Here is a 14,965-nt window from a genome sequence, read left to right as displayed (position 1 = left end):
AAAAAAAAAAAAAAAATATATATATATATATATACGCATACACATGTACATATAATAGCGCTTAGGTATGTTCATCTTGTCAAAAAGCATTAAGTTGTGCTTCATATTCAACTTACCACTGTTTTACGTAAATGTAAGCAAATGTGGTATTTTATTTATCTATTTATTTCCTTAGAGAGAGGGTCACCCAGGCTAGAGTGCAGTGGCACAATCATAGCTCTCTGTAGCCTCAAATTCCTGGGCTCCAGTGATCTTCCTGCCTCAGCCTCTGAGTAGCTATGACTATAGGCACATACCACCATGACTGGCTAATTTATTTTTTTATTTTTATTTTGTAGAGGCTAGGTCTTGCTATGTTGCCCAGGCTGATCTTGAACTCCTGGCCTCAAGTGATCCTCCTGCCTCAGCCTCCCAAAGTGCTGGGATTACAGACATGAGACACTGTGCCAGACCTATTTATATTTTTAAAGTATCACTATGCTGGCTGGGAGAGGTGGCTCACGTCTGTAATCCCAACACTTTGGGAGGCCGAGGCAGGTGGATCACGAGGTCAGGAAATCAAGACCATCCTGGCCAACATGGTGAAACCCCGTCTCTACTAAAAACACAAAAATTAGCTGGGCGTGGTGGTGCGTGCCTATAATCCCAGTTACCAGGGAGGCTGAAGCAGGAGAATTGCTTGAACCCGGAAGGCAGAGATTGCAGTGAGCTGAGATCACGCCACTGCACTCCTCCAGCCTGGCAACACAGAGAGACTCCATCTCAAAAAAAAAAAAAAAAAAAGGTATCACTATGCTGTTTTACAATTAAAACAGAATCTCTGTGAAGCAACAAAGCATCAACAATTATATTGGTGCATCCTTAAAATTGTATAACCAACAAATGTGAGAGGAGGTCAGGCAACTTCCCAGAGGTCACAAGGATCCATAAACACATCCATCTTGAAAATGCTATTTTTCTTCCAAATCCCTTGAGCAATACCTTCCATACAATTTTACTGTATGATTTTAGTCTATCTTAAACTTCCTCTGCTTCTGCTGAGTATTCTTTATGAGTCCTATACAGGTTAACTTGAGAAGTACCTCTGCTAGGCCGGGCGTGGTAGCTCCCGCCTGTAATCCCAGCATTTTGGGAGGCCAAGGCGGGTGAATCACTTGAGGTCGGGAGTTCGAGACAAGCCTGACCAAAACGGAGAAACCCTGTCTCTACTAAAAATACAAAAAAAAATTAGCCGGGCATGGTGGCGCATGCCTGTAATCCTAGCTACTGGGGAGGCTGAGGCAGGAGAATCACTTGAACCCGGGAGGCGGAGGTTGCTGTGAGCCGAGATCATGCCATTGCACTCCAGCCTGGGCCACAAGAGCGAAATTCCTCAAAAAAAAAAAAAAAAACCCACAAAAAAAGTACCTGTTTACTCTGCCTTTCACAAACTAGCTAGCTCAAGGTGAATACATAAGCTGTTATCTGTACTCCTCATAACCCCAATTTTTCTATTCTCCCGCTCAATTCCTCTGTAGGTCATCACCACAATGGTTTCTTAAAGATGGGTAACACTCGGGCCGGGCACGGTGGCTCCCACCTGTAATGGGAGGCAGAGGCGGCTGGATCACAAGGTCAGGAGTTCGAGACCAGCCTGCCCACCATGGTGAAACCCGGTCTCTACTAAAATTACAAAAAATTAGCTGGGCATGGTGGCCTGAGCCTGTAATCCCAGCTACTCGGGAGGCTGAGGCAGGAGAATCGCTTGAACCCAGGAGGTGGAAGTTGCCGTGAGCTGAGATCGCGCCACTGCACTCCAGCTTGGGCAACAAGAGTGAAACTCTGTCTCAAAAAAAAAACAAACAAAAAAACAAGATGGGTAACACTCAATCATACTAAATGCAAAGTCTAGCCTTAGTTTTTCTGCTCCTACACAATAATACCACCCAGGAATCTCTCCAGTAGTACAAAGTATTGTCCCCTCTACCAAACAATCTGTTAAGATGCCTAATAACTCAGCCTGGGTCTTCTAAATTCTGGACTCTTCATCTTCTCTCTAGCTCCAGGACCTAGACTATCCCCCTCTCCCACTCCGAGATACTGCTGCCACAAATATTTTTGACACTTGCTACCAAAATAATCTGGGGCTCTCAGACATTTGTTCAGCTTCTGACCTTGACATCTGTTGGCAGTTTACAAGTTACAAAGTACTTCTGATTTTCGCCTCAACCCACTGAGGGCGGAGAGCCAAATATTGCTATCCTGGTTTTAACAGTGAGGAATCCAGGTCTGTGACACCTTCGCCCAAGGTCACACGGCGAGTCCTCATGGTAAAGGGCTTTCCCCACCCTCAGGGTCCCCGCCAACATTCCCCTTCTCCACATCCATCCCCCTGGCCCCCGCCGGGCCCACCCACTGGGGCTCCAAATGAGCCGAGGCGACCCTCAGGCCCCGCCTGCGCTTTCCAGAGCTGATCCTGGAGTTCTCCCGAGGGGCAGGTGTCAGGCTACTCTTCCAGGGTCACTACATACCATCCCCGCCCAGCCCCTACTGTAGCCGAGAAAACGGGGGCTGGCCTAAGGATCAGACACTCGGCCCCTGGTTCTGCACAGAGGAAGAGTGAGCCGGGTGCTCACCACTGCGCCCCGCGTTGGAGTGTGGTCCTCATTAAGGCTCCAAGCTCCGACTTCTGAGTCTCTGCATCCGGTCGCTCACGGCGGCCTCCACCTTCCGCCATCTCGTCCGCGGCCCCGGCCCAGCCGGCCCGGACATCCGCCCCGCGCGCGGCGTGCTATAGACCGCGCCCACGCACGCACGCTCGTGTGCCCGCCCCTGCCCCACCTCGTGCCGCGGCCTTCGGCTCCTGCAGCCGCAGTCTTTTATCCCCTCCCGTCTCGCGCCACCTCGCTCACCCGCAAACAGTGGAGCGAAAAGGCAGATGCGAGAGGGGTGGGCGGGGAGCAGCAGCTGCTACTTCCTCCCGCCCTGCCGCCCGCTACGCGGCCGTCGGGCGCCCCTTCCTCTGCTCAGGATGGCGCTACACTCGGAAGCTCTGTTCAGCCCGCCGATCTCAGGGAGTCAGACAGCAAGCCCACGACCGACCCATTGGGCACCCCAGCCCGGCCTTCGAGGTTATCCTGGTCCTAAATAAATGCAGGCCAGGTGCGAGAAGCCCCATAGTTAGGTCTGTTCATTCTCACCCCTGCCATTCCGCTTTCAGCTGGAGGCCTTAGGCGAGTCAGCTGCCCAAACGTGGGATCCGGGCTCCTGCTCCAGCGGCCCTACACGGATTTCGGGAAGTACCACCTGCATTAGCGCCTTGGGACCAAGACTGAACGGTGTGCTGTAGTCATTAACAGTCGCCTTAAACAATCTGGACGCCAGAGCCACCTGGCCTACCGGAGAATTCCGTGAGCTCTTCACACTGAGCTACTTGCCAAGCAGCCACAGAGGGGCGATAGCAACAGGGGAAGGGGAGGTACTCCACATTAGTTACCCAGGCATGTACTTAGTTCCTGGAACAAGATACAACGTCCTGAAATTCAGTGTTTTCCAGTCGCCCGGCTCACACAGACACACAACCCTCCTCCTGGAGGGAGAAATAAACCCAGAGGAAAGAGGAAGTCAGGCCTAGATGAGTCTCCATACACTTGTCTAACAGTTCTTGTCCTCAGAGAAAAATAAGACCTAGTTCCTGCCCTCATAGAATCTAGTGGAAGAGTAGAGATGTTTCAGAAATAACCTCAATGCCTAGCAGTATGTGGTAAGTGCAATTAAAGGGTGTGAACCAGGCCAGGTGCGGAGGTTCAAGCGTGTCGTCCCAGCACTTTGGAAGGCTGAGGCGGGAGGATAGCTTTAGCCCAGGAGTTAGAGACCAGCCTCGGCAACATGGCGAAATCCTGCCTCTACAAAAATTAGCCGGGAGGTGGCGCGCATCTGTGGTCCCAGGTACTCGGGAGGCTGAGGTAGGAGGATCCCTTGAGCCCGGGAGGTGGAAGTTGCAGTGAGTCAAGATGGTGCCACTACTCTCGAGACTGGACGGCAAAGTGAGACCCTGTCTCAAAAAAAATGTAAATACAAGTAAGGGGTGTGAACCGGCTAGGCGCGGTGGCTCATGCCTGTAATCCCAGCACTTTGGGAGGCCGAGGCAGGTGGATCACCTGAGGTCGGGAGTTCGAGACCAGCCTGACCAACATGGAGACCAAAATGTCGTCTAAAAAAAAATGCTGGGCGCCCGGCACGGTAGTTCATGCTTGTAATCCCAGGACTTTGGGAGGCCAAGGTGGGCAGATCACGAGGTTAGGAGTTCGAGACCAGCATGGCTAATATGGTGAAACCCTGTCTCTACCAAAAATAGAAAAAAAAAAATTAGCCAGGCGTGGTGGCACATGTCTATAGTCTCAGCTACTCGGGAGGCTGAGGCAGAAGAATTGCTTGAACCCAGGAGGCGGGGGTTGCAGTGAGCCAAGATTGCGCCACTGTACTCCAGCCTGGGCGACAGAGCGAGACCCCCTCTAAAAAAAAAAACAAAAGGGTGTGAACCAAAGGCTTTAGAACGCCAGGCACAACCCCCGCTCTCATAGGAAACCTTTGACTTGAGTAACATTTGAGTGTGGTATTGAAAAAAAATGCTGGCATAATAAAGATAAGGATGCATGTTACAGGAGGGGAGACTCAAGGGACCAGAAGAGAATTTCTGGAACAGGCAGGACAGGATCAGAGAGTGGGGATTAGGCCAGTTGAGCCAGGCACTACAACACTACTACAACCTAAGGGGATCTAAAGCTAGAAAGGAGGCCGGACAGACCATATATCCTGCCTTAAAAGGCAGGCAGGCATTGTAGGAAGTTTTGGAGCAGAGACAAAATGACTGAGGGTGCTTCACGCCCACGATGGTGTAACTTAGACACAGAACCATTAGGACCCTCTCACTATGGAGGTGGCTGTGAGGGAGAAGAGGAGAAACAGATGAGCCATGTCTATTTTATTTTATTATTCTTATTTTTCTACCCTATTCCTGTTGAAAAGATGAGCAATGTTTTGTGTCAGGGGTGAAGGAAGGGGAACTGGCCCAGTGAAAATATGGTAGGTCATTTGAACAGATTTACTATTTTTATATTGTGTTTGGCCAACTGAAATTAATTTGCACTCCCTGGGACATCCATCACACACCATCTGATAAGAAAGGCCTCTTGGCAGTTGGGTAGATTCGTAGGGGAAAGTAAATTAAATGTGAAATTAAAACTGCCTCAAATAACCACACAGCAATTAATCCCCTGTAGATAAGAGTTACCACCACATGATGATTCTACATCTGCAGAGCCAACCCTAACAAGTCCCCTTCTATGAAAGTTCTTTGAAACTCTTTTGTTTTGTTTTGTTTCGTTTTGTTGTTTTTTCTGAGACAGAGTCTCGCTCAGTCCCCCAGGCTGGAGTGCAGTGGGGCAATCCGAGCTCACTGCAACCTCTGCCTCCCTGGATCAAGTGATTCTCCTGCCTCAGCCTCCTGAGTACCTAGAATTACAGGCGTGCACCACTACACCTGGCTAATTTTTGTATTTTTAGTAGAGATAGGGTTTCACCATCTTGGGCAGGCTGGTCTTAAACTCCTGACCTCATGATCCACCAGCCTCAGCCTCCCAAAGTGTTGGGATTAAAGGTGTGCGCCACCGTGCTCAGCTGAAACTCTTACAAATGTTACCAAAAAAGAAACACTACCTTTAGTCCTGTTATTTATGGAAAAAGAAAGTTGGGGCTGGGCACAGTGGCTCAGGCCTGTAATCCCAGCACTTTAGCTTTGGAAGGCCGAGGCAGGCAGATCACCTGAAGTCAGGAGTTCGAGACCAGCTTGGCCAATGTGGTGAAACCCTGTCTTTACTAAAAATGCAAAAATTAGCTGGGCATGGTGGTGGGCGCCTGTAATCCCAGCTACTCAGGAGGCTGAGGTAGGAGAATCACTTGAACCCAGGAGATGGAGGTAGCAGTGAGTCAAGATCGCACTACTGCACTCCAGGCTGGGTGACAGAGTGAGACTCTATCTCAAAAACAAAAAAAAAGTTGGTTACTGACATCGGTTCAGAATCTACATTTCAGGGTGTCTGCTTCCCTCTTCTTTTTTTAGCAGTTTCTCCTATACCATTTATGGCAGTCTTAAGGAGGACAAGTAGGACAAGTCCTCAGCACTACTAGAAAAGGGGACAAAGCCTAATTATAAAAATGAAAAATTTGGAAAATGTTTTTAAGTCAGGAATTTAGTGCTTTTAATAGCTATAAAAGGCCGGGCGCGGTGGCTCAAGCCTGTAATCCCAGCACTTTGGGAGGCCGAGACGGGCGGATCACGAGGTCAGGAGATCGAGACCATCCTGGCTAACACGGTGAAACCCCGTCTCTACTAAAAAAATACAAAAAACTAGCCGGGCGAGGTGGTGGGTGCCTGTAGTCCCAGCTACTCGGGAGGCTGAGGCAGGAGAATGGCGTGAACCCGGGAGGCGGAGCTTGCAGTGAGCTGAGATCCGGCCACTGCACTCCAGCCCAGGCGACACAGCAAGACTCTGTCTCTCTCTCTCTATATATATATAGTTATAAAAATAGCGCATTAATTATTGGTAGTTCCTTAAAAATTAATATTAGGATTGCAAAATATTCTTCTTGATATCTGGGTATTTGCATGGAAAAAAATAAATAAAAGATTACAAAGTGCTGGTAGTTGAAATGTGAAGAATAAAGTGAAAGCCATAGTTAGAAGGTCACTTTTGTGTGTGTGTGTGTGTGTGGTGTAATCACAGCTCACTTGCAGCCTCGACCTATTGGGCTCAAGTGATCCTCCTACCTCAACCTCCCAAATAGCTGGGACTACCGGTCTGCATCACCATGCCTAGCTAATTTTTGTATTTTTAGTATAGATGGGGTTTCACCATGCTGCCCAGGCTGGTCTTGAACTCCTGGCCTCAAGTGATCCTCCCTCCTTGGCCTCCCAAGTGCTAGGATTCCAGTCAGGGGCCACTGTGCCCAGACTGCAAGGTCACCATTATTTACAAAGTCTTTAAACTTTGTTAGCTTGTAAACATTTGATTTAAATGGTGGGGGTGGCCAGGCACGGTGGCTCATGCCTGTAATCCCAGCACTTTAAGAGGCCAAGGCAGGTGGATCACGAGGTCAGGAGATTGAGACCAGCCTGACCAACATGTGAAACCCCATCTCTACTAAAAATACAAAAATTAGCTAGGTGTGGTGGCATGTGCCTGTAATCCCAGCTACTCAGAAGGCTGAGGCAGGAGAATCACTGGAACATGGGAGGCAAAGGTTGCGGTGAGCCAGAGGTTGTGGTGAGCCAGGATAATGCCATTGCATACCAGCCTGGGCAACAAGAGCAAAACTCTGTCTCAATAAATAAATAAACAAATAAATGGTGGTTTGTTTTTTTTTTTTTTTTTTTTTGAGACGGAGTCTCGCTCTGTCTCCCAGGCTGGAGTGCAGTGGCCGGATCTCAGCTCACTGCAAGCTCCGCCTCCCAGGTTTACGCCATTCTCCTGCCTCAGCCTCCCAAGTAGCTGGGACTACAGGCGCCCGCCACCTCGCCCGGCTAGTTTTGTGTATTTTTTAGTAGAGACAGGGTTTCCGTGTTAGCCAGGATGGTCTCGATCTCCTGACCTCGTGATCCGCCCATCTCGGCCTCCCAAAGTTCTGGCATTACAGGCTTGAGCCACTGCGCCCGGCCTGTTTGTTTGTTTTTGAGACAGGGTCTCATTCTGTCACCCCGCTGGAGTGGAGTGGCACAATCTTGGCTCACTGCAGCTTCTTCCCTGCCCCCCAGGACTCAAGCGCTCTGTCCACTTCTTCCTCCCAAAGTGTTGAGATTACACATGTGAGCCACTGCGCTGAGCCGCTTTTGTTTTGTTTTGTTTTGTTTTTTGAGACAGAATCTCACTCTGTAGTCTCACCTACTTGGGAGGCAAAAAAAAACGGGGCCAGGCATGGTGGCTCACGCCCGCAATCCCAGCACTTAGGTAGGCTGAGGCGGGTGGGTCACTTGAGGTCAGGAATTTGAGACCAACCTGGCCAACCTAGTGAAACCCAGTCTCTACTAAAACCACAGAAATTAGCCAGGCATGGTGGTGCTCGCCTGTAATCCTAGCTACTTGGGAGACTGAGGCAAGAGAATCACTTGAACCCAGAAGGTGGAGGTTGCAGTGAGCCAAGATCATGCCACAGCCCTCTAGCCTGGGCAACAAGAGCAAAACTTCATCTCAAAGAAAGGGAAAAAAAATTAAAAATTTTAAAATTAAAATAAAACAATTAGCCTGGCATGGTGACCTGCACCTGTAATCCCAGCTATTAAGTAGGCCAAGGCGGGAGGATCTTTTTAGCCCAGGAGTTTAAAGTTGCAGAGAGCTGTGATCCTATGATTGTGCCACTGCATTCCAGCCTGGGTGACAGAGCAAGATCCTGTCTCAAAAATAAAAAAGAGAACTGGAAAGAATGAACATCTGCCTCCGTGTTCCTGTTGTGGTAGTGACCTAGGGACCCGGGAGGAGATGACAAGAGTGACTGAATTAGCTCAGGAGATACCTTGGCCCCAGGGCTGTGTTCTATGTTGAGCCACTTTATCCTAGAGAGACCCGTAGGCCCGGTAGGACACCAAGATCCCAGAAGTGGACAATCCATCCATTACCAGAGGCCCTTGGGCCACAAGAACAGAAGAAAAATCAGGAAGGGAACTAGAGGAAAACCTGGCTTATTGGTCACATACTGGTTGATCTTGGACTGTGATGTCTAATTAAAGATTCATAATGTTGGGCCACGCACAGTGGCTCAGCATATAATCCCAGCACTTTGGGAGGCCAAGGCAGGTGGTTCACCTGAGGTCAGGGTTTTGAGACCAGCCTGACCAACATGGTAAAACCCAGTCTCTATTGAAAATACAAAATTAACTGGGCATGGTGGTGCATTCCTATAGTCCCACCTACTTGGGAGGCTGAGACAGGAGAATCGCTTGAACCCAGGAGGCAGAAGTTGCGGTGAGCCAAGATCGCGCCACTGCACTGCACTTCAGCCTGGGCAACAAGAGCGAAACTCTGTCTCAAAAAAAAAAAAAAAAAGGTGAATAATGTCTGGGTGTGTGAACTTTAAGCTTTTTTTTTTCTTTTTTTTGAGACAAGATCTTACTCTGTCGCTCAGCCTGGAATGCAGTGGTGCGATCTCGGCTCACTGCCACCTCTACCTCCTGGGTTCAAGGGATTCTCCTGCCTCAGCCTCCCTAGTAGCTGGTATTACAGGCACCCGCTACTGCGCCTGGCTGATTTTTGTATTTTTAGTAGAAACGGGGTTTCACCATGTTGGCCAGGCTGTTCCTGAACTCCTGACGTCAGGTGATCCACCCGCCTCGGCCTCCCAAAGTGCTGAGATTACAGGCTTGAACCACCGCGCCTGGCCTTTAAGCTTTATTTTATTCCAAATCATAAAGTTTTTGTCTTAGCTACTACCACAGTTTTCTTTACACATGACAGGACTTGGCTCTCCCAAGTTATTCTTGGTCCACACTTGACCAGCACTAACAGAGCACACATGGCAGTATTCACAAGTATTAGACATACTTTCATCGGAGGTGGCAGCAGGGGAGAAATATTTTTGGTTCCTTCTCACCTGTGCCTCCTTAACCCGCCCAGGGGACTGTGAAAAGAAAAAGACTCTAGAAGTATGCTTTAGAAGAATTAAATGTCTTCTCAGTGATTTCTAACCTCTGTTATGTAAGGATTAGGTTATTGCGGAAGATAATAGAGGCAAAAAAAATGAACAAGTCTCACAGAGAGGAAGTGGGATCACTTTTTTTATACAGGGGAGTTGTGCCAATAGACAGATTCCATTCTGTTATGCCACTTGTATTGATGGCCAGCCCTCTTTGGGCAGAGGGTGTGGCAGCCTGGGCCCAGGTGCCGCCAGTGTCTTGTCTTCCTCCTGTAATTCTATTACCATCGCTGTCTTAACCATGAACCAGTATTTAATGTTAACTTGCATGTATCCTTTGCCCTTTCCATAGTGCAAATTCTCAGTAGGCATTTCTTGCATAAATGAAAGAAAGAATTATCCAGCTATTAGTCATTTCTTCACTGGACTAATAGTACTTGAGTATTATGTGCTCATGGTCCCTACCCTCCAGGGGTTCACAGTGTGGTTAGGGATGGAGGATGGTTACATATGTAATACAGTGTTGTATGCTGTGAGACAAAGGTGTCACAAGGGCCGGGTGCAGTAGCTCACGCCTGGAATCCCAGACTTTGGGAGGCCGAGGTGGACAGATCATGAGGTCAGAAGATCTAGACCATCCTGGCTAGCATGGTGAAACCCTGTCTCTACTAAAAATACAAAAAGATTAGCCAGATGTGGTGGCAGGCGCCTGTAGTACCAGCTACTTGGGAAGCTGAGGCAGGAGAATGGTGTGAACTCGGGAGGCAGAGCTTGCAGTGAGCCGAGATCGCGCCACTGCACTCCAGCCTGGGTGATAGAGTAAAACTCTGTCTCAAAAAAAAAAGTGTCACAAGAACATGAAGGGTCATGTTTGCAGATACTTCTCTGGGAAGAAAACTTAAGCAACTAGTGTAGAAAGCAAAGGCATATTTAATATTCCCTTTGGCCTTTGGGGGTGTGTGATGACATCCATAAAGGATGCTCAGGAGACCAGGACTTTATTTCTTATTTGTATTTATTTATTTATTTTTGAGACAGAGTCTTGCTCTGTCTCCCAGGGTAGAGTGCAGTGGCGCAATCTCGGCTCACTGCAAGCTCTGCCTCCTGGGTTCACACCATTCTCCTGCCTGCCTCAGTCTCCTGAGTAGCTGGGACTACAGGTGCCCGCCACCATGCCCAGCTAATTTTTTTTTATTTTTATTTTTAGTAGAGATGGGGTTTCACCGTGTTAGCCAAGATGGTCTCGATCTCCTGACCTCATGATCTGCCTGCCTCGGCCTCCCAAAGTGCTGGGATTACAGGTGTGAGCCACCCCACGCAGCCGACTTTTTTTTATTACTATTTTATGTGTGTGTGTGACAGAGTCTCACTTTGTCTCCCAGGTTGGAGTGCGGTGGCGTGATCTTGGCTCACTGCAACCTCCACTTCCTGGGTTCAAGCAATTCTCATGCCTCGGCCTCCCCAGTAGTTGGGAGTACAGTCACGTGCCACCACACACAGCTAATTTTTTTTTTGTATTTTTTGTAGAGATGTGGTTTCACTGGGCCAGGCGTGGTGGCTCACACCTGTAACCCTATTAACTTTGGGAGGGCGAGGCAGTTGGATCACCTGAGGTCAGGAGTTTAAGACCAGCCTGGCCAACATGGTGAAATTCCATCTCTACTAAAAATACAAAAAATTAGCCAGGCATGGTGGGAGATGCCTGTAATCCCAGCTACTGGGGAGCCTGAGGCAGGAGAATCACTTGAACCCAGGAGGCGGAGGTTGCAGTGAGCTGAGATCACGCCAGTGCACTCCAGCCTGGGTAACAAGAGCAAAACTCCAAAAAAAAAAAGAGAAAAAGAAAAAGATACGTGGTTTTGCCATGTTGGATGTTGGCCAAGCTGGTCTTGAACTCCTTACCTCAGGTAATCCACCTGCCTCAACCTCCCAAAGTGCTGGGATTACACGCGTGAGCCACCCGGCCTGAAACCAGGACTTTAGATGCACACACAGGTACATGCATAAACACACAGTCACATGCTGGGGACAAAGGTGACTGGGGTATTCTGCTGCAGGGAGATTTAGATTCCCTTCACTTGCCTCCCATGAAACCAGGTGGCCTTCAGAACTATAGGTCACCACTGAGGGTAAGCTACACGTGCTCCTGAATGCTGCTAGAGCTCTAGGAATTTGGATCAAGTGGGCTTGCTTTATGGTCTCCTCTACTGGTCTCGAGGGCCACAACTACACTGGCCCTGGGAGGGGCACTAAGAGTGGGTCTCCCAGGAGCCTCTGTGTCTCTTCACAGCCAAGATCAGGTCACCTGCCCTTACCTTTACAACAGGTAAGCTGGCTAGGAAAATATTCTGCCGGCCAGTTAGGGGCAACAAGTTGCCTAGTACCCCTGCCCAACACACCACTGTCATGTCATGTCAGTCTCAATGCTTCTAGATACGACTAACAGAATCCCCAGCAGCAATTGGTCCACCCATTTGGTGGTTCTTGTTTTTTCACATGACACGTCTGGAGTTGAGTTCTTGGGAAGGTCAAAGCTGAAAGACATCAGTTTGTTTCTCTGAGGCCTTCTAGTTCTTTGCCTTCAAAGCTCCAACGTGGTTGCCTTGCTCCCAGAACTCTGGGTACCCTCAAGAACACTCACCAGTGAGAAGAGAGAGAGGAACATTCCCTTCTCCTGTTCCCCGGGATCATGGGGGCTTTCCCAGGAGCCTCTGCATCTCTTTGTAGCCAATTAGGTCACCTGCCCCTATCTTGACAGCAGGAAAATAGATTCTGCCAGCCAGCCAGGAGGAAAGACTTGGGAATGACTGTTGAGTAGAGATCAGCAATGCCTCTGTACATAGCCTCACTAAGAGGCAGTGAGAATTACACCATTTCAGGGCCAAGGCCTATGAGACCTCATTCCTTGTCCAAGGACTTCTGACATTTTTCCCCCTCAGCTCCCAATCAGTCAGTGTCTGATGTGAGGCAGATACCCATTAATTTCTGTGGCTGGCTGGAGCTGGGCTTTATTTTAGTGCCCGCCCAGGTGTGTCACACCTGTATGTGAATGCATACTCTTCCCCTTACTTGATGAGTACAGTAACAAAAACATGTCAATTCAGAGTACTCTGACAGGGATCATGGCCTGCTCTCTATAAACCTATGCTGTGTTTTCTTGGGAAATTTTCTTGTTTTGCTTTGTTTTTTTTTGTTTTTTGAGACAGGGTCTCTCTCTGTCGCCCAGGTTGGAGGGCAGTGGCACTATCTCAGCTCACTGCAACCCCCGCCTCCTGGGTTCAAGAAATTCACCCACCTCAGCCTCCCAAGTAGCTGGGACTACAGGCACATGCCACCATGCCCGGCTAATTTTGTTTTTGTTTTTGAGATGGAGTCTCACTCTGTTGCCTAGGCTGGAGTGCAGTGGCACAATTTTGGCTTCTGCAGCCTCCATCTCCCAGGTTCAAACAATTCTCCTACCTCAGCCTCCCAAGTAGCTGGGATTACAGGAGCACACCAACATGCCCAGCTTATTTTTGTATTCTTAGTAGAGATGGGGTTTGACTATGTTGGCCAGGCTGGTCTCAAACTCCTGACCTCAAATGATCCGCCTACCTCACACTCGGCTAATTTTTGTATTTTTTCGTAGAGACAAGGTTTCACCTTGTTGGCCAGGTTGGTTTTTTTGGGAGGGGTTTGTTTGTTTGTTTTGAGACAGCCCAGGCTGGAGTTGCACAGACTGGTGTGAAGTGGCACAATCTCAGTTTACTGCAGCCTTGACCCTCTGGGCTCAAGTGATTCCCCCACCTCAACCTCCTGAGTAGATGGGACTACAGGTGCATGCAACCATGCCTAGCCCCTTGGGGAAATCTTTAGCTAGTGCTTTTTACTCTATCTTATCCAAAAGTTAAAATGTAAGAGATTTATTAGACTTATCAGGCCAGGAATGCTTTTCTGAAAATAAACTTGTGTTATTTATTTTGAGACAGGGTCTCACTCTGTCTCCCTGGCTGGAGTACAGTGGTGCAATCATGGTTCACTGCAGCCTCGACCTCCTGGGCTTAAGCAATCCTCTGACCTCAGCTGCCAAGTAACTGGGACCACAGTCATGTGCCACCAACCTTGGCTCTTTTTTTTTTTTTTTTGAGACAGAGTCTTGCTCTATCACCCAGGCTGGAGTGCAGTGGCGCAATCTCAGCTCACTGCAACCTCCACCTCTCGGGTTCAAACGATTCTCCTGCCTCAGCCTCCAGAGCAGCTGGGACTATAGGCATGTGCCACCACGCCCAGCTAATTTTTGTATTTTTAGTAGAGACGGGGTTTCACCATATTGGCTGGACTCCTGACCTCGTGATCCACCCGCCTTTGCCTCCCAAAGTGCTGGGATTACAAGCATGAGCCACCGCGACTGGCCAGTATTTTTTTTGTAGAAACAGTGTTTCGCCATGTTGCCCAGGCTGTTCTCAAACTCCTGAGCTCAAACAATCTGCCCACCTTAGCCTCTCAAAGTGCTTGGATTATAGGTGTGAGCCACTGCACTGAGCCTGAAAATAAACTTGTTTTAAATGTTGTTTATAGGACTACATTGAGTCAGAATAAGGAAGTCATTTGATCAACTGCTAATTGTGCAAGAAATGCCTGACCTAATTTTATCAGATTTAATGTTTGAAAAAAAACCCAAAAGCAGCCATTCTGCAAGAACTGCTGAAATGGAAGTTTCTGAACCTAGGTCAGTGGCCTAAATGCTGTATGTGTTTTCTGTGCAAACAATGCTCTGTAGCCATTTCTGCTTTTAAAGCCAGGACTTCACAGGCTGAATGTGATTTCTGGTCTTTTACTTGTTCATTTGAGCTGCTGATTCACAATGGGGTGGGGTGGGTACCCGTCAGAGCAGTAGCAGTTGCATGGTTGAATGAAAAGAATGTGTATGTGTGAGAGTGTGTCTGTGTGTGTTGGGGGAAGATAGTGAAGTCCCAACTGGCTTTACTCTGAAACTGCCTGGAGAAGAGAGAGTTAGAAAGGACTGGCCAGGGATGGTTGCTCACGCCTGTCATCCAAGCACTTTTGGAGGCCCAGGTGGGTGGATCATTTGAAATCGGGAGTTCAAGACCAGCCTGGCCAACATGGTAAAACCCTGCCTCTACTAAAAATACAAAAAAATTAGCTGGGTGTTGTGGTGGGCGCCTGTAGCCCCCGGTACTCAGGAGGCTGAGGCAGGAGAATTGCTTGAACCCGGGAGACAGAGGTTGGAGTGAGCTGAGATTGCGCCACTGCATTCCAACCTGGGCAACAGAGCGAGACTCCCTCTCAAAAAAAAAAAAAA

General features: G+C 48.7%; 1 protein-coding gene across 6 annotated transcripts in view; it reads right to left on the bottom strand.

Moving 5' to 3' along the window:
- The window catches only part of USP4 (ubiquitin specific peptidase 4), a 72,223-nt gene extending 69,433 nt beyond the window's left edge, over positions 1–2,790 (bottom strand). For 5 of the 6 annotated variants that reach the window (XM_023231356.1, XM_023231357.1, XM_023231360.1 and 2 more), the window contains exon 1: positions 2,616–2,790. In XM_023231356.1, coding sequence (XP_023087124.1) covers positions 2,616–2,716 — 101 coding nt within the window. In that variant the 5' untranslated portion in view covers positions 2,717–2,790. Of the gene's footprint in view, positions 1–2,510 lie in introns of all 6 variants that reach the window. The other variant, XM_023231358.1, reaches the window with a different exon arrangement.
- Positions 2,791–14,965: the final 12,175 nt, after the last annotated feature.

Source organism: Piliocolobus tephrosceles, chromosome 2, assembly GCF_002776525.5.
Source record: "Piliocolobus tephrosceles isolate RC106 chromosome 2, ASM277652v3, whole genome shotgun sequence".
In the NCBI taxonomy this organism is placed as follows: domain Eukaryota; kingdom Metazoa; phylum Chordata; class Mammalia; order Primates; family Cercopithecidae; genus Piliocolobus; species Piliocolobus tephrosceles.
The sequence above is the reverse complement of the archived record's forward strand: the minus strand, read 5'-3'. Positions and strand labels throughout refer to the sequence as shown.